This window comes from Hevea brasiliensis, chromosome 11, assembly GCF_030052815.1.
Source record: "Hevea brasiliensis isolate MT/VB/25A 57/8 chromosome 11, ASM3005281v1, whole genome shotgun sequence".
Lineage (NCBI taxonomy): Eukaryota > Viridiplantae > Streptophyta > Magnoliopsida > Malpighiales > Euphorbiaceae > Hevea > Hevea brasiliensis.
The window spans coordinates 74,399,387-74,422,590 of NC_079503.1; the positions used below are offsets into that span (position 1 = coordinate 74,399,387).

The 23,204-nt window shown below is 32.6% G+C and overlaps 2 protein-coding genes across 5 annotated transcripts; both read right to left on the reverse strand.

The window, feature by feature from the left end:
* Window positions 1-2,043: 2,043 nt before the first annotated feature.
* On the reverse strand, window positions 2,044-4,020 carry LOC131170277 (uncharacterized). The gene is made up of 3 exons (XM_058129336.1): window positions 3,708-4,020; window positions 3,328-3,605; window positions 2,044-2,127 (listed from the first exon to the last, which is right to left on the reverse strand). The coding sequence occupies exons 1-3, from the start codon at window positions 4,018-4,020 to the stop codon at window positions 2,044-2,046; spliced, it is 675 nt and encodes a 224-aa protein (XP_057985319.1).
* A 5,842-nt stretch (window positions 4,021-9,862) lies between these two features.
* On the reverse strand, window positions 9,863-18,405 carry LOC110657157 (probable leucine-rich repeat receptor-like serine/threonine-protein kinase At3g14840). Of its 4 annotated transcripts, XM_058130163.1 has the most exons (25): window positions 18,129-18,405; window positions 17,628-17,771; window positions 17,195-17,372; window positions 16,183-16,254; window positions 15,891-15,959; window positions 15,740-15,811; window positions 15,563-15,634; window positions 15,390-15,461; window positions 15,208-15,279; window positions 15,043-15,114; window positions 14,874-14,945; window positions 14,719-14,790; window positions 14,459-14,530; window positions 14,139-14,204; window positions 13,899-13,964; window positions 13,761-13,796; window positions 13,557-13,597; window positions 13,018-13,397; window positions 12,756-12,951; window positions 12,380-12,517; window positions 11,603-11,721; window positions 11,240-11,450; window positions 10,892-11,129; window positions 10,620-10,770; window positions 9,863-10,475 (listed from the first exon to the last, which is right to left on the reverse strand). In XM_058130163.1, the coding sequence occupies exons 1-25, from the start codon at window positions 18,169-18,171 to the stop codon at window positions 10,059-10,061; spliced, it is 3,141 nt and encodes a 1,046-aa protein (XP_057986146.1). In that variant the 5' UTR covers window positions 18,172-18,405; the 3' UTR covers window positions 9,863-10,058. The 4 variants fall into 4 exon arrangements, with proteins under 4 accessions (XP_057986146.1, XP_057986147.1, XP_057986148.1 ...); XM_058130164.1 differs by lacking the exon at window positions 14,459-14,530 and having other exon boundaries at window positions 18,129-18,353; XM_058130165.1 differs by lacking the exons at window positions 14,874-14,945; window positions 15,043-15,114; window positions 15,208-15,279 and having other exon boundaries at window positions 18,129-18,352.
* Window positions 18,406-23,204: the final 4,799 nt, after the last annotated feature.

Sequence of the window (23,204 nt, forward strand, 5' to 3'; positions counted from 1 at the left end):
AATTTTTTGTGCTCTCTAAGGGTATCTTCCTATTCTAACTCTCCAGAAGGTTATGCTAACTTGTTTTATGTGAAAGAACTGAATGCAAGTAGGAGTTAGCAACAGAATACTCCCCTGTTTTATGGTTTCCTCTTTTACGTGGATTAAACTTGGTGATCTTCTCTCCCCTTTTGCGTTCCTTTTATCCTATGTGCAATGTGATGAGTGGGGTGCCCACAAAACGAGAAATAATATAAAGAGAAGGAAATTAAAATGTAAAGAAAATGTAAAAATCTTAGGTTGCCTCCCAAGTTGTTTATAGTCTTTAACTCGACTGTCTTTCAACTTTATGATTGAATTGGAGGATTGCTATAAGATTGTGTGAATCCTTTCTCACTTGTATCTCCTGAGAAGTATGGCTTTAATCTTTGCCCATTAACCTTGATGGCACCAAAGATTTTGATCCATATTTCTACTGCTCCATGCTGGAAGATTTGAGTGACTTTGAAGGGTTCGGACCATTTTGACTATTGCTTTCTTGGGAAAAGCTTGAGCCTTGAGTTGAATAGCATGATAAGGTCTCCTTCTTTGATTTCTTTCCTGATTACGCACCTGTTGTGCCATCATTTGGTCCTGTCCTTGAAGATCTTGGCATTCTCATAGGCATATTGTCTAATTTCATCCAGTTTATTGAGCTGTAGAAGCCTCTTTTCTCTAGTGGCTTTCAAGTCAAAGTTTAGGGTTTGAATTGCTCAATAAGCCTTGTGTTCAAGCTCGACTGGGAGGTGGCATGATTTTACATAAACCAAATGCAAAGGGGTTGTTCCAATGACAGCTTTGTATGCAGTGCGGCAGGCCCATAATGCATCATCTAATTTCAAAGACCAATCCTTCCTTCAGCGATTGCTCGTTTTCTGAAGGATTTGCTTTAGTTCCCTATTTAAAACTTCCACTTGACCACTGGTTTGAGGGTGGTAAGGTGTTGCCACTTTGTGAGTCACTCCGTATTTCTTTAATAATGTCTCAAATTACTGATTACAAAAGTGACTTCCTCCATCACTGATGATTGCCCTTGGGGTGCCATATCTTGTGAAGATGTACTTCTTGAAGAATTTGATTACCAAATTGGCATCATTTGTTGGTGTGACTATTACTTCCACCCATTTTGATACATATTCAACACCAACAAAAATATACTTGTTACCAAATGAAGATGAGAATGGACCCATGAAGTCTATTATCCACACATCAAACAACTCTATTTCAAGTATACCGTGCAGTGGCATTTCATTCCTCCTTGAGATATTTACTGTTCTTTGGCATTGATCACATGTCAACATAAAGGATCACACATCTTTGAATAGATTTGGCCAGTAGAACCCTGCTTGCAAAATTTTAGCTACTATTTTTGTTGTGCCAAGATGTCCTCCATTAGGTGACGAGTGGCAGTGTTGCAGGATACTCTTTACCTTTTCCTCTGGTATGCATCTTCTTATCAAGCCATCATAACATCTCTTGCATAGCAGAGGTTCCTCCTATGTGTAGTATCTCACATTTTGCAAGAATTTCTTCCTTTTCTAGTAGGACATATTGGGTGGGAAAACCCTTCATACAAGGTAATTAACAATGTCAGCATACCAAGGGGCTTGAGAGATTACAAATAAAATCTCATTTAGAAAGGAATCATCAATTGGTAGGTCATCAAAGCTATCCCCATATTCCTTTCGCCTAAGCCTGGATAGATGGTCGGCTACCACATTTTTTGTCTCCTTTCTATCTCTAACTTCAAGGTCGAATTCCTGCAGAAGTAGAATCCATCAGATCAGCCTTGGTTTTGCTTCTTTCTTGTTCAGGAGGTACCTAATGGCAGCATGATCTGTGTAGATAACAACTTTGGAGCTAACGAAGTAAGATCTGAACTTTTCAACTATAAACACAATAGTTAAAAATTCTTTTTCTGTGGTTTTGTAGTTGACTTATGCATCATCAAGTGTTTTGCTGGCATAGTAGATGGCATGAACTTTCTTGTTCTTTCTTTGTCCAAGCACTGCCTTTACTGCATAATCACTTGCATTGCACATTATCTCGAATGGCAGCTCCCAATCTAGTGGTTGCATTATTGGTGCTGAGATAAGGGCTTCTTTTATCCTGCAAAATGCAATAAGGCAACTTTCATCAAAGTCAAAGGGAACATTTTGATTTAGTAAATTAGTTAATAGCTTAGCTATTTTGGAGAAATCTTTTATGACTCTTCTGTAGAAGCCTACATGCCCCAAAAAGCTTCGCACTTCCTTGACCGATGATAGTGGTGGCATTTTTCAATGATCTCTATCTTTGCCCTGTCCACTTCTATTCCTCTTTCTAAAACTAGGTGCCCAAGGACTCTGCCTTCTCTTATCGTGAAATGACATTTTTCCCAATTAAGAACTAGATTTGATTCTTCACATCTTTGAAGCACATTAGATAGATTAGTTAAGCATTCATCAAAGCTGGTTCCATAGATAGAAAAGTCATCCATAAAAACTTCCATTATATTTTAAATATAATCAGAAAAAATGGCCATCATGCATCTTTGAAAAGTTGCAGGGGCATTGCAAAGACCAAAAGACATTCTTCTATATGCAAATGTTCAATAAGGGCAAGTGAATGTGGCCTTTTCTTGGTTCTCTAGGTAAATGAGAATTTGGAAGAATCCAGAATACCCATCTAGATAACAGAAGTAGGAATGTTTAGCCAGCCTCTCTAACATTTGGTCTATAAAAGGAAGAGGAAAATAGTCTTTCCTGGTGGCACTATTCAACTTTCTATAATCAATGCACATTCGCCAACTAGTGGTTACCCTAGTAGGGATCAATTCATTATTGTCATTTTTTACCATAGTTGTCCTACCCTTCTTAGGTACTACATGTACAGGACTAACCCATTTGCTATCAGATATTGGGTAAATGATACCTGCATCTAATAGTTTCAAAATCTCCTTTTTTACTACTTCTTTCATATTAGGGTTTAGTCTCATTTGGTGTTCAATGGTGGTTTTACTGTTTTCTTCCATAGGTATTCTATGCGTATAAATGGAAGGTTTGATTCCCTTAAGGTCTTCTATAGTGTACCCTATAGACTTACTACGGGTCCTCAGTTTCCCTAAGACTTTTTCCTTTTCTACAAAATTCAAACTACCATTTAAAATGATAAGATGTTTAGAATTAGAGTCCAAGAATGCATACCTTATGTAGAAGGGAGAGGTTTTACTTCTACCTATTTTGTTCCTTCTTGAAGGCTGTTCTTGGGTTGCTCTTTCTGCACATTTTCTATCAGAAGTGCTTAGACCAAAGGTAAAGGTGGATTCACCTTAAGAAATTCTACATATGCTACAATTTCCTTGTTCTCATTCTCCACTGTATGGCCATGCACTATACAAGCTTCAAGAGAGTCTTCAGGATATCTCATTTGGAATTCTTCCTCCATTAGCTTGTCAATGATGCCAACCCTTAGACATTCATCAGGTTCAGACTTTTGCTTTACTACTTGGAACAAGTTGAATTCCGCCTCTTCATCCTCCACTTCGAGAGTTAGATGCCCATTTTTGACGTCTATGATTGCTCTAGCAGTTGCCAAGAAAGGTCTTCCTAATATTATGGGATTTTAGACATCTTCCTCCATCTCTAGGACAACAAAATCTACTAGAATAAAAAATTTTCCCACTTTGATAGGGATGTTTTCTAGGATGCCAACTGGATATTTGACAAATCTATCTCCTAATTGCAAGGAGATGGTAGTTGGTCTCAGTTCTCCCACATTTAGCTTTTGACATATAGACAAGGGCATTAGGCTCACACTGGCTCCAAGGTCACAGAGGGTTTTATCAATATTCATATTGCCAATTAAGCATAGTATGGAGAAGCTTCCAAGATCTTTTAATTTTGGAGGCAACTTATTCTGTAGGATGGCACTACATTTTTCAGTTAGAGTAACTGTCTCATAGTCCTCCAATCTCTTTTTCTTGGAAAGGATTTCCTTTAGAAATTTTGTATAGAAGGCCATCTGATATAACGCTTCTGTAAAAGGAATATTGATGCAGAGCTTCTACAAAACCTCTAAAAATTTCCCAAATTACTCTCCCAATTTAGCTTTTTAAAATCTCTTAGGAAAAAAGGTAAGGGGGCTGGTAAGGTTCTGGCAATTTCTTTTTCTTCTTTTCCCCCTCTTCTTTTTTTTCCTCAGCTTGCTTCTCTCCTTCCTCTTCTTGAACGCAAGGGTTTCCAGGAGTTTATTCCTTTTGTTTTTGCTTTTCTTTTGGTTTTTGTAACGTTCTCCCACTCCTCAATGTGACAGCTTTGCAATGTTCCTTGGGATTCATCTCAGATTGACTAGGTAATTTCCCACCTTGTTTGCTTGAAGAACTAGCCTGCTGAGTAATATGATTTTTAAGCATTTTATTATGGGTGGCCAGTTGATCCACTCTCGAAGCTAGTTGTTAGATCATCTCATTTTGTTGTTGATGTGCTACTAAAAAGCTTTCCATCATAGACTCCATAGTCAACTTTGATTCTGCTTGTTGAGTTTGAGGGAGTGGTTGTTGTTGCATCAAAATTTATCCTCTGTTCTGGAAACCTAGTGGTGGCGGCCTATATCCTTGTTGTTTATTTATGGGTTGGTTTTGAGAATTATGCGAGTTAGACCATGAGAAATTTGGGTGGTTCCTCTATCTAGGGTTATATGTGTTGGAATATGGGTTATTGGCCTGCCTCTGGTTGAAGTTCCCTCCATTATTCACATAGTTCAATTGCTCTATGGAAGGCTCACTGTAAAGACTGCATTCTGAAGTTATATGATCTCCTCCATAGCTATCACAGAATTGGTTATTTGCTCCTATTACATTGGCCTATATTTTGTCAAGTCTTTTGGTGAATTGGTCAAACTGAGAGTTAATCATACTGAGGGCATCCAATTCTAGGACCCCTACTATTCTTCTTGCATCTTCCCTTTCATTTGACCACTCAAAATTATGGTACGCAACCCTTTCTAGTAGTTCCAAAGCTTCAGTCACTGTTTTCTCCATAAGATCTCCTCCTGCTGCTGAATCAACTAAATTCCTTATGGATGGTAGCAAACCATTGTAGAAATTCTAGACAAGGAGCCAATCTTCTATGCTGTGATGGGGACATTCCCTTTAAAGGTCTTTGTATCTCTCACATGCATCATAGAGTGATTCTCCTTCATTTTGCCTGAAGGTGTTCAGTTCTAACCTCAATTTTGTTGTCTTTGCAGGTGGGAAGTACCTTGTTAGGAAGGCTTGTGAGAGACCTTCCCAAGTGGTGAAAGTACCAGGTAGTTGAGAGAACAGTCACTTCCTTGCTTTATCTCTTAATGAAAATGGGGATGCTCGAAGTCTAATGGCTTGATCCGAGACTCCATTCATCTTGAAAGTATCGCATAAAGTGAGGAAGCACTGTAGGTGATAATGTGGATCCTTTATAGGTGAGCCTCCAAACTGAGTTTGCTAGATCATCTGGAGCCATGCTAGTTTGAGTTTAAAATTATTGGCCTCGATTGTAGGTCTGGTAATGCTGGACTGGAATCCTTAAATATTAGGGGCTCCATAGTCCTTTAGGGATCTTTGCCTATTATTATTGTTATTAGCCATAGCTGGACCTTCGATAGCTTTAGGTTTGGGTTTTGGCTCTTGATTTCTTCTTCCCCTCCTGATGGTTCTCAGAGTCTTATATATTTCAAGATCCAATTCTAGCAATTCTTCTTCAGGTTTGGTTGTTCTAGTCATGTACTAATTTTTATACCTAAAAGAAGAAAAAGATAAATTAATCTAAAATAACAAAAGAAATAAACATTTAAATAAGCTAAATTGGCTATTGTCTAATATTACTAAACTCCCCGGCAATGACGCCAAAAACTTGATTACTTGGTTTTACAACTACCGCAAGTGCATGAATCGCTAACAAGTAATAAAGTGATGAGTAGAGTATCATTCCCACGAAGAGTTATAGGCGTAAGTAATAAATTATATAGCAATCCTAACTGTTTAAACTATTGAAAGTATTAAGAGGGTAAGTTCTAAACTAAAACGAATAATTAAAGAAAGTGGATTTGGAAGCTTAGAGAGAATTCTAATTATGTGAATAATTCTAAAATTTTAGATTTCACACCTTAACCTTGTTGTAGTTTTAATCTTGCTTTATCAATGGATTGAGTCTTTGTTTCTTTGATGAAAATTAATCCTAAGGTATCCTAGATCCTCTCTTAAGGTATCTAAGGTGCATTTCAATTAGAGCCAAACCCTACTTTCGTAAGTAATTAGTCATAATCAAAACCCTTTGAGATCTATGATTAATTTTGAAACTCTATAAAGGTTATCCACCTATCTCTAGGTCAGATTTCCTAGGTTCAAAATCTTGATTTTCCAATACTAATATTTACCTCCCAGTTCATCAATTAGTATCTTAGATAATGACTAGGTGAGTACCAACACATAGCATACATTAAGAACACAAAAGATCGAATCAAAGAACAAAACTCAATTTCATTAAAAAAACTTAATATATATCCATAACAAAAGTCAAGAATGCTAATTTCTTAATTTCATAATTTAAGAAATTACTCACTCATGGTGAGCTTGACAAACACAATGTAATAAAAGTAAAAGCACATAAAACTAATCTGAAGACTAAAAACAAAAGAACTGAGGGAGGATTTAGTAGCTGTGAGCTTGTGGAACTTTGGCAGAGAAGGTTGTCCTTGGCACTGATGTGATCCCTCTTCAAGACGGCTAGGGTTCCTCAGGAAGGCTTCTCTCAAAACTTTTCCCTTTCTATGTGTGTAGTTGTTTCTCTAAAAACTAAAAAACTCCCCTCTATGTTTTTTGCTAGCCTCTAATTATATTAGGTGTCATAGGGTTAAGCTTTAGAGTCCCAAAGGCATTAGAAGTCTAATTGGTGTGCCAAAATAGGAGTTGGAGTCAGATTTAAAAAGTTACACAGGCCTTGGATTTTTTACACGGGTCAACTTACATGGCTCGTGTACTTGTGAATGCTCTGTTTACTTCTCCAAGCCTTGGCAACAGAAGGTTACACGGGTCTCTAAAGTTTATACTCCCCAAATTACACGGCCCATGTACTGTAGCTTTTGTGCACTTCTTCAAGTTTCACCAGGCAGGAGATTACACGGGTTCAAGGCTGTGTTTACACGACCTGTGTAAGATGCATCAGTAATTTGCCTTGCTTCTTAAGTTCTTCTAAGCTTTCTTCTTTGCTCCTATGCCTTGAATTTCTTTTAAAACACCTAAAAATATACAGAAAATATAGAATTTAGTGTGCATCAATGAAATTTATAAAAACTAATGAAATTATCAAACATTCATGTAATTACCTATCTAAATGCCATGAAATATTGTGCAATTATGCTTAAAAACATCTTTATATTACAAGTATATCAAGTAGTCCCTTCTCATTTCAGCCATCAAATCATATGTTTCATTTTAAAGTTTTCAAAATATCTTTGTAAGCTATAAGACAAAAGATAGTGAGCACAAGTCTCGTAAAATCTTATTTATGTACTAAAAAAAAAAAGATTAGCTATCGATTAAATCGGTTGGTAGTTCATTAAAATCAATTGCTAATCGACTTAGTAATTGATTCAGTCGGTTGCAATGAGTCTAGTTGCAAATAGCAACCAACAACTAAATCGGTTGCTAAATTAATTAAACTTAAAAAAATTAAACTTTTGGTAAAAAAACTATCAATTGCTAACCGATTGAGCAACCGAAACATAATCAGTTATTAAAAATTTAGTATTTTTAATTTATAATTTTGCAACCATTTTGTAAATCAATTGCTATTTGTAACTAATTTAGCAACTAAAAAGCCGATTGCTAATTTAAAAAAATATATATATAAAAATAAATTTCTAAATAAGAAATAAAAAATTCAAATAAATAAAATTTTCAAAAATTATTAAAATAATAAATTATTAATAAAAATTAATATAAAAATATTATAAAATTTTTTTAATAATAACTATTATCAAAAATATTAAAAAAAATTAAATATAAAATCATATTTATAAGACAAATTACTAAAAAAGAAATTACCATATATATATATATATATATATATATATATACAAAAAAATTACTGAAAATTAATACTAAAAATAATTTACTAACAAAAAATATATTTGTATAAAAATTTTTATTTTATGCCAAAAAAATAAATAATAAAAACGATGAGAAAGAAAAAGAAGATGAAGAAGAAAATAGATGAGAAAGAAAAAGATGATGAATAAGAAAATATATGAGAAAGAAAAAGATGAAGAAGAAAATAGATGAGAAAAAAAAAATGAAAAAAAAATAGATCTGAAAGAAAAATGATGAAGAAAATATATTAAAAAATAAAATATGAGAAATAAAATAGATGAGAATGAAAAAGATGATAAAGAAAATGAGAAAAAGAGAAAAAAAAGAGAAAATTTTAGTAACCAATTGCAACGGATTTTTGGGGAAAAACTTTTTGGAGGGAAAAGCTAGTTGTAAAAATTAGTTACTATAAGCAACTGACACGAAATTGATTGTAAATAACAACCGATTTTACTAACAAATTGCAAATCGGTTGCTAACTCTAGAGCCAATTAAAATAATTTTTTAATTTGACAATCTATTATCTAAACCAGCTGCTGTTGTTAATAATCAATACTGATTTTAAAATCGATTTCTATTAGCAATAGATTTCAATAACTGATTTTAAAATCGATTGCTATTCATGTATTTAAGATTTTTCTAATATCAATTAGCAATCGATTTAGTAACCAATTATAAATCGATTATTTTTAGAAACCGATTTTAGCAACCAATTATAAATCGATTGATAATAACAATCGATTCTTGAAACGATTGCTAAATTTTTTTTAATTAACTATTTTACTAAAAATAAAAAGCTACAATCACAAATCAATTACAAAATCAATTGTTAATAGCAATCAATTTCAGTCAATTGCAATAATTGGTTACAAAAGTGATTGTTCTTTGTAGTGATGGAGCAGCATGGAAGTGCTAAGATTGAAACCAATAAGAGAACTAGGACTGATAGGTATTTTGGAGAATTGTTACTTAGAGTTGGTAATGGAGAACAACCAGTAATGAATGAAGAATACCCGAAGAGATGGCAATGAGGTACGAAAAAGATAAGGCCAATAGGACCAAAAAGGTCAAACCTTTTCACTGACTGACAATTATATATAAAATTGGGAGCAATTGTAGTCTCAAAATCAATATAAAATATAAATTTTAAAGTGTTAAACTATTATTTAGGTTTATTTTCTTAACTACAACAAAATACACCAACTATAAACTGTTTTCTTTTTTAACAAAATTCAAATTTTACTAAATTGATTTTGTGTTTTGATTATAATTGCTCTCAATCTTAAAAGATAGGATATGTGATCCAAAATTAGAACGTTATAGCAAAAAGGTTTGATGCTCTCTCCAATAGACCAAATGATAATAGCTGTGGAAGGGCACTAAATGATGCAGTAATTCCACCACTGCAAGAGAATGCAAGCTCGACGCAACAAGCCGTACAATCATGGCACCAAAAAACGAATACGTGGATAACTCGAAACTGAAGATGACAAACATGTTCCCTGGTGAAAGCAACATCGTGATCGATGACACAAATAACTGCTGCCAAGAGGAATTTCTGAACACTTTGTTACAGATGTGTTGCCTCTGTACAAGCTTGAAGTGAAAGTGAAATATCCAAAAATAATCCTGAGGGACCTGGATCCTTCTAACGACCTATGCAATGGGACTACAATGGTGTGCAGAAACTTCGGGAGAAATATATATATGAAGTATGATGGACTTAGAAGCAGACACTTAATGGTGCAAAATTTATTTATATGGAATAATTTTTTTTATATTTATTTGTGTGCTCAATAAGTTACATACACATCACAATTTTCCATTCCCTATATTACTTGTTTCATATGAAGAAACTTATGTTACATCAATATAATAAGAAGTACCTAAACCATATGAAGTTCCGAAACTACCTTGCTTATGAGAAGCAACACTACCGTGAAAGGGATGAAGTTTCACTAACTTCTAAATTTATGGACTCAGGATTGACAGGGTAGAGATCATAAGCAGATGCAGTGGTAGTGGAAGATCCAACCCATGTGTTATCTGATGAAAAAATTGGTGCTTGGCTTCTGCCTGAACTCTGGCGTTGCATCTGCTGGTAATGGTCCTTTAAGGGTTTAAATCTCATGTCATCATAAATGCTAGGATCTGAAGTGACTTCCTCAATACTTGTTTCCCCTTCAAGCATACTCAGTGCAGCTGACATTGTTGGCCTTAGCATTGACGATGCATTGGTGCATAAAAGAGCCACTTTAATCATCCTTTCAGCCTCTTCTATGTTGAATTCATTCTCCAACCTTGGGTCCACTATCTCCATCAAATTTCCTTTCTGTTGCAAAATAAAGGCCTGCGAGAGACGAGCCATAAAAAAAAGGGGGTTAATAACCTCAGAATATCTGATATCTGACTAAATATTCCAAGTTTATGCAAAGAAAAATGAAATGCTTTAGAATCTATGATAAAAAAAAAAGATGTTATTGAGAAAATTCACCCAATCAAGAAGACAAACAGCTTCATTTTTCGGTCTGTAATTGGCATTATTCCTTCCACTAACAATTTCAAGAGCAACAACCCCAAAGCTGTAAACATCAGCTTTCTCTGTTAGGTAACCCCAGAGTGCATATTCTGGAGCCATATATCCCCTGCAATTAAAGAACATACCAGATTAATGACTTTATAATTCATGGATTCATTTAGGATATTGAATATCTATCCCCAGAAAAGGAAAATGTGGAAAAAAGAAATTTTGCCAATGCAACTTACACTGTTCCCGCAATCCTGGTGCTAATGTGAGTATTCTCCTCCTCACATAGCTTAGCTAGTCCAAAATCTGATATCTTGGCGTTTAGGTCCTTGTCAAGCAGGACATTTGTCGTTTTGATGTCTCTGTGGACAATCCTGAGTGCTGATTCTTCATGGAGAAATGCTAGACCTCTAGCTATTCCAACACAAATCTTCTGTCTCATTGCCCAATCCAATGTCAGATCGCTAGTTTCTGAACCTGTAGTTAACCATAAAAGAGGTGTTTTAAAACAAAATCATTTCATGTTTGATGGCTATGCTACAAAAAAATCCATTTTGCTTAGAAAGTTATAATGCCGTTAAGTTTACCAAAAAGTGCACGTGCGAGGCTATTATTTTCCATATACTCATAAACCAGAAGTAATTGATTTCCTTCAATACAACATCCATAAAGCTTTACAAGATTTGGGTGCTGTAAACCAGATATCATGCCTATTTCAGTCACAAATTCACGGTTTCCTTGCCTGGATTTGGAAGATAGTTGCTTCACAGCTATAATGGTACCATCTAACAATTCACCCTGCATTGGAATTATTCTATGCATTAAATTATTACAAAATCATGCATTAAAATGGTAATGTTTCAGGAGATTTGCCACTATCCTGCATTCTTGGTTAGAAGAAAAATTTCAGATGTCAATTGAATCATTTATGAAAGTATTAGCTGTGTTACCTTGTATACAGTCCCAAAACCACCTTCTCCGATCTTGTTTGCTGAATTAAAATCATTAGTAGCAGCTCTTAGTTGTCTCAAAGAGAAGGAACCAGTTCGCAGATCCAGCCCTTTAAGATCTGCCCAATAACAGTCAGTTTGGAAGGATTTTCTTCAGAGGATATATAGAAATTACATGATTGAAATATCTACGCATTATATGCATGTGCTATCCATAATTTGTGTGTGCCTCAGTATGTGTAAGTTACTGCTTGACTTGAGTGCATATTAATTAGGGAAAGTAATTGCAGAAGTGCTTGATTCACCATACCTTGTTCTCATAGGTGCTTATCCTAAACATAATTTCCACCAAATGAAACCAATAACCAAGAAATTCATTTCAGTCATCTAATCATATTTCATTTAAAATTTCAAAAATATCTTTGAAATGTAGGAGTAGATCTAATTGTCACCCTTATGTTATATACCTGATCTCAACTTATTGATTACCACTGGATCTCAAATGATCATAACTGTAATATATAGAGAAGCGGACAATAAAGTATCATGAATATGCCTTCCCATTCTATGCAATTCCACACTTGCATACATGGTTGTATTTTAGGTTGCCTCGTTCATTTGGAAAGGAACAAAGGATACTATTTACAAATATTAAAATAGAAATCAGAGAATTGAATGACAGTAACAAAGTAGTATCTGTCTCTAGTCACATTTTGACAACAGTAAATTAATCAAATATGAAAAGTTCCATTCTTGAATGGAGTTTCCATTTGGTACCTTTTTCCCTTAATAACCTGCCTCCTAAACAACCTTTCCACCAAAGAGTGCCCATTACAATGAAAATGAGGAGCAATGGCAAAACTACGGCTCCAGCCACAATGAACTTCTTCTTGATCTCATTAGGAGGCTTGAATTCTGTGGAATTCTTGATCTCATTAGGAGGCTTGAATTCTGTGGAAATTTTGAAAAATGAACAGCAGTGATGTTCAGTTTGCAGTTTATGATATATATATCCATACAGGTATGTGTATGCAGAATTTTCAATATTTACAGCAATATTGCTGATAGTATATTATTATGCAACTATAATATGTTGATATAAGCCATGTGCCATATACAATATAAAATTTCTAATATGCTAGGTACAATTTACCTGATTCCACATCAATGGCAGATATGAGAGGACCGTAAATTCCTTTAACTGGGGCTGTTGTTGTTCCTTTCCCAGCCCAGTGAAAGCGGATATCTAAAGTTCCATCCTTAACAACTGCTTTAAATGATTTAATTATTACTTTATCCACCCCTTGTGCTTCCTTTTTGATTTCAAAATCCTTCAACATGAGTTCATCCTAAACATGCAGATTAAGTTACACCTCCTGTTACAGTTAAATAGAATGTAATAAGAACTTGATTACCTGGATATAAACATCAAATATCCGTCTTCCCAGACTGTGGAAGGATCTATTATCTCTGATTTTTATCTCCGCAAAGTGAAGCGTCACATTGTAATTCCCATTGGCTAAACAACGTGCATAGTATGTGAGAGAGAGGGGCGATAGACGCGCTGTTGTGTACAATTCAGAGTTTCTCATTCTTAATGTGGATACATTTTCTGCTATGTATGCAATTAAGGAATTTTTTTCCCCATCCCAAAAATGTCCAGTGGTACTAACTTCCCAATTTTCTTTTGTGTGAACATATCTTGTGGCCTCTCCATCCTCTTCATCTCCATCATAGCTAATGTCTCCAATGGTGACTGCTCCTCCACCACAGTTTATATGCAATGAATAAAGCTCTACACAGAAATACTATGTTAACAAAATTATATCAAATATGACCAATCATAATGAAGCAGTCATGAATGACATTTGTTATATTATTCGAATACCAAATGGGAGGGCTTGGAAAACAAATTGACTATATATCATGCATTTAGATGCAAAAGTATGACAACCTTTCGAACAAGAAGAGTTGGTCAGGCACTCCAGAGCCTTTCTGGAAAGGAAAACAAGAAAGAAGCATCAGTTAACACTAAACAAAAATGAAAGAAAGACACAATTTTCACTTTCAAAAGACCGAATAAAGGGAAAAGGAAAGGATGAAAAGAAAAGCGAAGGATGAAATGGGTTCATAGAAATTAAATAGAGTAGAAGTTTACGAATTTTTCCCTCTGGAAGAGCTTTTAAACAAATTCCTGATGAACCAACCAATAAGTTAATTTCTGGAATTCAATAAGTGATATTGACATTCTTCAAACAACAAAAAGGCAATGAAAAAAAAAAAAAGGAGTTCTTACACCGTGACTGGACAAGCAGATGGAACAGAAGTTTCAGAGAAATTATTGTAGGAAATATCTATTGCACTGCATACAAACATTAGCTTGTAAACAAAAGCATATTTTTGGAATAATTTTTTTTCCAAAACGTGAATAATGAATGCAAAGTTGCCCAAAAATTGCTGCAGCAAATTATTTCAAAATAACAAATAACGAAATCAACAGAAGTTTAGAGGTAGGATATAAGAAAAACAAACTTACTATCTATGATTTCTCTCAAGAATCCACTTGGGGATCGGTCCAGTTAGAAAGTTGCTTGTCAGATACCTATACAATGATCCGGTCATTTTGTTAAAACACATCCAGAGTATTGCAAAAGATTGTACAGAGGAATGAAGGAAATCTAATTTGGAGTCTTAATTAGAGAGGATAGAGGAAAAATAGAAGCCTTAATGGAAACATTAATAAAATTCCATATGGTATTTAATAAGTTCACATTATATACAGAACCAATATCCACTGAAAGGCCCTCTATATGTATATGTGCCAGCTAGCTGCCCACATGAACTTAGAATGCATACATGCTCTCCAGGGCCACTAAATCCAGATAATTTGTTGGTAGATTTCCAGTCAATCTGTTGAAACTAAGATCTCTGCAAGACAACATCTTTTAATGAATGAAAAAAGTAGTGCAGATGTTATCATTGAGGAAATAGTCTACAACAACCATAAATAGTTAATCAAAATGTGAAGTGTTGACTATAAATCTCAGAAATGGATCTCAAAATACTAGTAGAACAGAGGAATTCAAGAAATGAGAGATAAGGGAGCAGTATATCACAAGTCTTTCAGATTTGCAATATGCGTTATATACTCTGGGAAATTTCCAGTTATATTGCAGTTGCTCAATAACCTGCAATGCAAATTATCTTCAAATCAGCTCAACTACTACGGTGAAAATTATTCTGTTTCAAGCAACAAAGTAGAATAACTCACAAATAATTTAAGTTTTTCATGTTTCCTACGTATGGAAAGTTAGAACCTTCCCCACCTAAGTCACTAATCCTCCTGCATGGTATAGTAGAACATTTACATAAAAATCTATGATGTGTAATCATAGACAAGAAACATAAGTCTGTTAGGAAAGTAAAGAAGCACGACTCACAGTTGAGTTAAATTAGTCAAGACAGAAATGCTAGAGGGAATGGGGCCTTCAAGGCCACTACCTTGGATTGCTCTGTTAACAACACCATTTTAAATACTTTTAGATTACACCTGAAAACTAGTGTTGAGTAGATTTAAAATTTTATCATTAAGAAAAGAAATGTACAGCTTCTCAAGTCGTTTCCAACTCTGGATAAAACTGGGTATTTTTCCACTGAAATTGTTACTGCTAATCCTACTGCATATGAGGCAGCACAAAAGTAAGATTAAAATAAATAAATAAATAAATACACAAGATATTAATCTGATAAAAAAAATAATATGGTATGAAGTGTTACACGGACTTACAGTTCAGTTAATTTGGTGATTTTAGTGAGAGCCAGAGGTAACTCTCCAGTGAGATTGTTGGCATTAAGAATGCTGTATTCAGCAAAGAGAAGCAAGTAACAAAGCGAAATCATGTACTCCAGTAATTCAGTAAGTACGATAAATTTTTAAAAGAGAAGGTTTAAGAGACTGACAGATTCACCAAATTAACCAAGTTTCCAAGCTCTACAGGAACAGTTCCATAAAAGAAGTTGTTCTCTATGCTCCTGAAAAATTTTTCCTCCTTAAGATTACCATTAATCCATGAAAGTTTAAGCCAGTTTACATTAAAATAAAACATGAAAAAAGAGAGAAAGAGAGAGCACAAATACAAGTATATAAGCGACGTGATGTTTCCCAAGTAACTTGGAATGCGTCCTGTTAAGCTGTTCACTGTGATTGACCTGAAGTGTGAATTTATAAATTTAGTAGCAGTGAGTATCCATTTGGCTATACCCATTTGTAAGAGCAGAAGTTTCTTACAGATATTCCAACTTTGTGGAAGCCCATTCAGGTGGTATATTCCCACTAAGGTAATTACGAGTCAGATCACTGCAAATCACATAAAAGATTTTTCACTTGAATTATAGGTTACAGTCCTATTTATAGGTTTTGAAAGATAATGGATATATGACATTAAAAGTAAAATATCCAGGGAAAATTCGTGCTTGGACCCGATTTATAATACACTCAACCCACATATATGTGTCTTGAAAGGGTTTATAATAGACTTAATCTAGATAAATTTTGTTGAATAGGTAAAATCATTTCTTACAGTGTCTTGAGGAAAGGCAACTTCACAATTGATGCTGGAAGCACACCAGGAAGATCTTGCCCTTTGAGAAATCTGCAGTTCAAGTTATTACGACTTATGAATTCTATATATGACAGGTAAAAATCCAAAATCTTGAATTTCCAAAATCAGTTGTTATAACTTTAGAATAAACCTATCAATCAGTTCTGCAGTTCTAGGGTGGCCTCTGGCGCCACAAAAAAAAAAAGGAACAACGCTAGGGGTGGCCCCGGTCCGTTACAGCCTGAAACCAGCAGGTCCAGTTCAGCAGCTTAGGGAAATTGGAATCGGATTGTGGGTCTCCTTTGTTTTTGTTTCAATTCCAATTTAATTCAATTTGATTGGGTTTTAATCCGCTTCAACAGTTGATATTTTTAAAATTTTTTATTTTTTCAAAAAAAAATTCAGAATCTGTTTTGATTAATCTCGCTTAAAATATATTTTTTAATTTATAAATTAATTTAAAAATAATTAATTATTTATTTAATAAAATTATTTAAATTTAACATTTAAATATTTAATTAAAAGACATTTAAAAGTAACTTATTTTATTAAAATAATATATTATTAAGTATTGTTATCATTAAAATAAATATAATATTAATATTTTAAAATTTATTCGGATAAGATAGTATTTTAATAGGTAAAAATATAACTTTAAAATTAATAAATAAATTATAAGTAAATAATGTCTTATTTATTATGTATGATTTATTTTAAATATTTTTTAATTTATAAATTAAAATAAATATTAATTTATTTATAATTTTTTATTTATATATAAATTTAATTGACTTATAAATTAATTCAAATACCATTTTAATTTTGATCGATTTCAATTTTAAATTGAAACAATCTAATTACCTAACCATGATCGATCTAGACCAATCAATTGGCTTAACTCAATGATATAATTGTTAGGTCTCAAATGAATATAAAAAAAAATGTGATTGATAAATAGAAAATAACTTGGAAATAGGAGAAAGAAGTGTACAGTTTCTCCACATGGCACACGCCATCCAGGCCTTTGCAATTGCAGATGAGACTATTGTTGTACCATGGCATGGCTTCTGGTTTTGGTGTCTGCCAGCTCGAGTGATTACTGCAAGGGTCTACGCTGAAATTCCAGTCTTCTTTTCCCACTTGTTTTGCAATTTCACGTAAAGCTTGCACTGGATACACGTATCAAACAAGTATATATCAGGCTCAAATTAAACAGAAGCCAAACCCCTTGAGCATCAAGGCAGAAGCACAGCCCAAAATTAAACCCCTCCAATACCCAGTCTTGTGTCTGGGCTGTGAGCTTGTGGCTTCTCATTAGCAACCAAACTATTGAGATGGGAAAGCCCAAATCTCATAAAACCTGATATTGAAACCCATACTGAGAATTATACAACTAGGATCATGACAATCATTTGATTATTTACCTTCACCGTCTGCAAGATGGCTAGATTCAGCTTGTGCTTCAACCGTGCACATTAGCCACATAAGCATAAGCAAACTAAAGGTAATTCTGAAGATTCCAGGAGCTCGAGCCTTCCTCTTCTTCAACCACTTCGTGTTGCTTGAGGCTGATGAAAAATCGGAAAAACAGAAAGGCATCAAGATTTTGCTTTCACATTCCAAACCAATAGACATTACATTCTATTTAATGCTTTTCTACTCCATAAAATTATGGGTTTACATAAATGTTTTTAAAATTTTTTGAACAAAAAAAGAGCAGAAACTTTATTAAAATTGAAAGAGTGGTGCATATATAACTACCACCTGATTAAAAACGCTAGATTTTATGGTACAAACTAAGCAAAGAGTCTGCATGCACATATATATATAGAACAAGTACGCAGAACCCTGGAAAACCCTGAAATGGCCAAGCGAAAATAATTCTGAAACGCACACATATATAAGAGGCAGCAGGAACTTGTTACCTTCTTCTGGATGCAAGGACGAGCGATCAAAGCAACTCATCATACCTAGGAGTAGGGGGGAACACTGTTTATTGAAAGCAAAGATGGTTCCAGCGGAGGAAAAAAAGCTGCTCAAATTAGAGATTTATTGTTCGACAGAAGTGTTGTTGAGTGAGTTATATAGGAAATTCTACAACACTATGCTCCATGCTCCCTCAATCATGCAAAAGTAAATCCTGCATGAGGTAAGAAGGAGATGGACTCAGTTAATTGTTAGTAATAGAGATGTATATATACCAATTGCAGTGTACTGTATAATCTCTAGAGTTATATAGTACTGTTTTTAGTGGAGGTTTAAAAAGCTGATATTGACCTTTGCTCCTCCATGTCCATGCATGACGCGGGAGATTTTTGTGGAAAATGTCGGCCTATTAAATCTTGTTGACCAATAATTGATAATTGTCTTCTTCTATCCTAAAGGGTAGGTAGCGGATAGACATAAAATTAATTCCCCTTTATTTATTTTATTTATAAAATTTATTTTTATATTAATAAAAAGAGTTATTTCTCATTATGTAATTTATCAATTTTCACTTAACTCATTAAATTTTTATTAAATAAAAAAATAATTGGACTAACTCAAATGAGTTTAATTTTAGTCATAATAATATTCAATCTAGTGAGTGCATAAAAATTTTTTGGAAACGGCTTCAAATTGCTCATAAACTACTAAGCAATCAAGGGCTTTAGTAGATCAAATTAACATGAATTAAAGTGTCATTAAATGATTAGAAGAGTTGAAAATGCTTAAAAATTGTTGAAGTCTCAAGTTTCTTTACTTTTAAAATTCCTAAAGTTGATGATATAAAGATAAGAGAAATTAGCTTTCAAAGTTATCTCTTAATTCCAAACTATTGATATTTTTACGTCACATGAATTTTGAATATGTTTTTATAGATTTGAATTGTGGCTCAACCTAAAAGTTTATATTTGCAACTCAATTAAAATAAAAAGTAAGGTCGGCTCAAGTCTAAAGCCCATTATTAACTCATTTGGGCCTGTAGAGAGCAATGCCCCCTGTAACATAAATATTGTATTTTATACCTTTTTGTAATAAACTTATGAGATATTTGAGAAACACGGTGGATTAGGATGTAAAAGTTTTAAGTGACTGTATTTGCTATTTCTCATTATAATATAACTTGATCTATTGTTTACCCTTAGATCTAGGCTTTACAGTAGAAACACGTAAATTTTATGTTATTATTTTTCTCTTTTCTATACTACATAATTTATGTGATTGTGTGTGTATTTTAAATTTATGTGCCTATTATAATACTAACTTCTCTTTTTAGTTTGAAAATGTTTTAAGTCATAATTTTAAAGTACTGATAAATAGCTGATAAATAATGATTTTGTTCGGTAAATTGACTTATAAACACAATCATTATTAAAATAACTGAAAATGATATTAAATTATTTTAAAATTAAATAAGGATATATATGGTAAAATTTTAAAATTTAACGAGAATAACATAGTAATGTACTTGGTTAGACTAACTTATAAACATAGTGAAAAACTCCTCACCTCCAACCCCTTTTTTCTTCTTATAAGCTATTATAAACTTTAAAAATATTTCAAACAAATGAATCAACTTAAAATTAAAACTTATAAGATGGTTTAACCGACTTATAAATTAAACAAAATACTTTATATTTTTAAATTTTTTTAATAAATTTATAATATCTTATGAAATTAATAACATATAATTAAAAAAATTCAATAAATAAATATTAATAAGTTGAGACTGTTAACAACCAGTTGAGTCTTATATTGGTGTAGTTGAGTCTTATATTGGATTAAGATTGGTTTGGATTTCAAAACTAATCTAGATTTCAAAACTAATCTAGATTAGATTAATAATTTAGGGGTCTGAATCAGAATTGCATTATATATTAAAGTACTTATAAATGGCTAATAAGTAATTATTTCGTTTGGTAGGAATTATCTTATAAATATAATCATTATTAAAATAATATTATATTATTTTAAAATGTAATGAGGATAACTATTAAATAATTTGATTAAACTAACTTATAAATATGGTACTTATAAGCATTAAAATGAAAAATTTCCTCACTTCTAGTTTCCTTATAAGTTTTAAAATTCTTTCAAACAAATAATTCAACGTAAAATTAGAACTTATAAAACAGTTTGATCAGCTTTTAAATTAGGCAACACTCTTTTGAGTATCGTAATTTTTTTAATATTTTCAAATCATTGTTAATATTTCTAAACTTTTTTTTAAATAAATCTATAATATTTTGAAATTAATAACACACAACTAAACAAATTGAAAAAAAAAACATTTTCAATAAATAAATATTAATAAGTTGACCCTACACCTCGCTACCGGTCAATTTTAGTCTTAAATTGGAATTAAATTGTCTATAGAGTTTGGTTTCAGTCTCCTTTCTCAAGCTCTGAACCAAAACCTAAACTAAATCTATTCAAATGGTTAGACGATATATTTTTTTAAGAAAAAAAAATTAATGATATTAAAAATCTAAATTGAAACTGTTAAAAATTAAAACTAAAATCTAAATTAAATTTAAATCAGACCAAAAGCTAGGCCTAGTTGTGATTTTATTAGAGATTTGAGAAGTTTGAAGAGCATGGAGAGAATCTTTCTTAATAAATTTTATAAAAAAATACACTTATTAATTTGATACTATATTTAATTTAAAATTTTATGATAATAAATTTATAAATTATTTTTACTTATATATCTCCTATTAATTTCATTTTTTTTTATTAGAATTTTAAATTATAATTTTAATAGATTTAACATTTAAAAAAAAAAAAAAAAAAACAGTTCTCGTAGAAATTGATTTGTTGCTAATGTGGGGTAAGTGTGTCTTGAGGGAAAAGCCTTCACTTTCTTAGGTTGGGACTGAAATTGTACGGTTGGAGATTGTAATGTCCAATTCACCGGCGTAGGCGTCAGCGTCAAGGTCAACGTCAACGTCAACGTCAACGTACTGCCATTTTTTATTTTTACTGCCAAGTTTATTATTCCCCTCTTATTATTATTATTATTATTATTATTATGTATTTAAAAAAAATAAAAAAGGAGTAAGGACGTAACGCAGAGTGCAAGACAAGCCAGTTGGATGGAGAAAATTAAAGTCCGTATTCAGCTGAATTTTCATAGTATGGTTCCCCAAACTGATTCCAATTGGTAGAATGTCACTTCACAATGTGAACACGTAGAAATGCACAATAAAGTCAATGCCATGGATGAACACCTAATATGGAGGACATCATTATATTCAGTAATGTATTCCCAAATGCACGCCATAAACTTTTTTCAAATGCACGCAATAAACTTTTTCACGCGCGCGTATATGTGTGTATATATATATAGGCATATAAAATATAATTATTTTATTAACTGAATAAAAAATAATTTCTTCATGTAAAAAGTCATGTATAATATTTTTTAAAAATTTTAATAAATAATATTTAATAAACCATAAATATGTTCCTATAATTTTTTACAAAATTTACCATATAAAATTTCTCTTAGATTTTTTGAAAAAAAAAAATATTATGTGCTAAAATTTATTTTTTTCTGTTAAATTAATAAAATTTTTGTCATTAACTACTTTATAAAAAAAATCATTTATAAAAATTTCATAAGATGAATTGTAAATTTATATTAAATTATCTTATTTTCTGTAACAAAGAAATTATAATTTGTATGAAAACTATAGAATACATTTATGTAATAATTTGAATTTTAAAATATAATTTAATAAAATTTGATAGTATTTAAATATTATTTTAATATTATATAACTAATTTATAATTTTGAAATACTTTCATATATATATATGAAAACAGGCAAGAATATATATGAAAGAATATATATGGTCTGAATAAATTGGATTTTTTCATATATATATATTCTTTCATATATATTCTTGCCTGTTTTCATATATATATATATATATATATATATATATATATATATATATATACTCTTATCTCTCTTGAACCCACTGGTACCATAAAGTTACTCTGACAGGGCTATCCACTGACGACTGCTAGCAACAGTACCCTCACCCCTATTTAGGGCAACTATATGGCCACAACTCACCTTCATGTTCTCGTGTCTTGTACTAGATAGGTATGCCACTTAGCCCCATACTGAGAGAAACACAGCATCTCTTAGAGCATGCAACCCGATGGCAGACCTCAACACATTTGCTAGCTCTAGTCCACATCACCGTGCACTCCATAAAAATCGAGACACTAAACTGAAGTACTCTTATACTACCTAAGGAATAACACAGGTCTAGAAACAAGGAATTACATAAGAAGACCAAAAAGGATCTTATTTTTCACATGTGACAACTCTAGGTTCACACTTTCCCATGAATCTAAAGCCTAAGCTCTAATACCATTATTATCACCACTCAAATTATGGGCCAAACTGATACTAAAACTTAGGTCAGCATAAGGCCCTCAAAACCCGTAGTAAGCCGAACTATCTCTAACCCATCCATGAAGCCCATATTTTGAGCCCAATTTTAAGAAATCAATCGGACAGAATCTAATCATAACATTGACCATCTAACGGGGAGTTCTTAACTTACTTGACCTGTAATCTCAAAATAAAATCATTTGGAGAGCTCAACTCACCCTTACAATCATCCACAGATCAATATAAAATCAAATGGGAGTCCAACTCCCTCATTAAACAAGCCATCCATCCACACATTTACACATACATAGATTAATAAGTTTACGACCCCAAAAATAATTAATCTTGCAGTCCCAAGCTAAATAAAATGGTTCTACACATATGAAGATCAAGAATTCAAACTTAACAATACAAAATACAAAAATTACAGTTAGTAGACCTGTGAGGTACAAAGCAGGTTAAACACAAGAATAAGCTCTCCTGTAACCTAGAAAAATGGGTGAACAGGAGTGAGCGTTCGATTGATAGAATAAGATATTGATTTTACTTACAATTTCTATATCTATCTATGCCTAGTGCATCATAAGAGTGAAATGCATCATCTTCA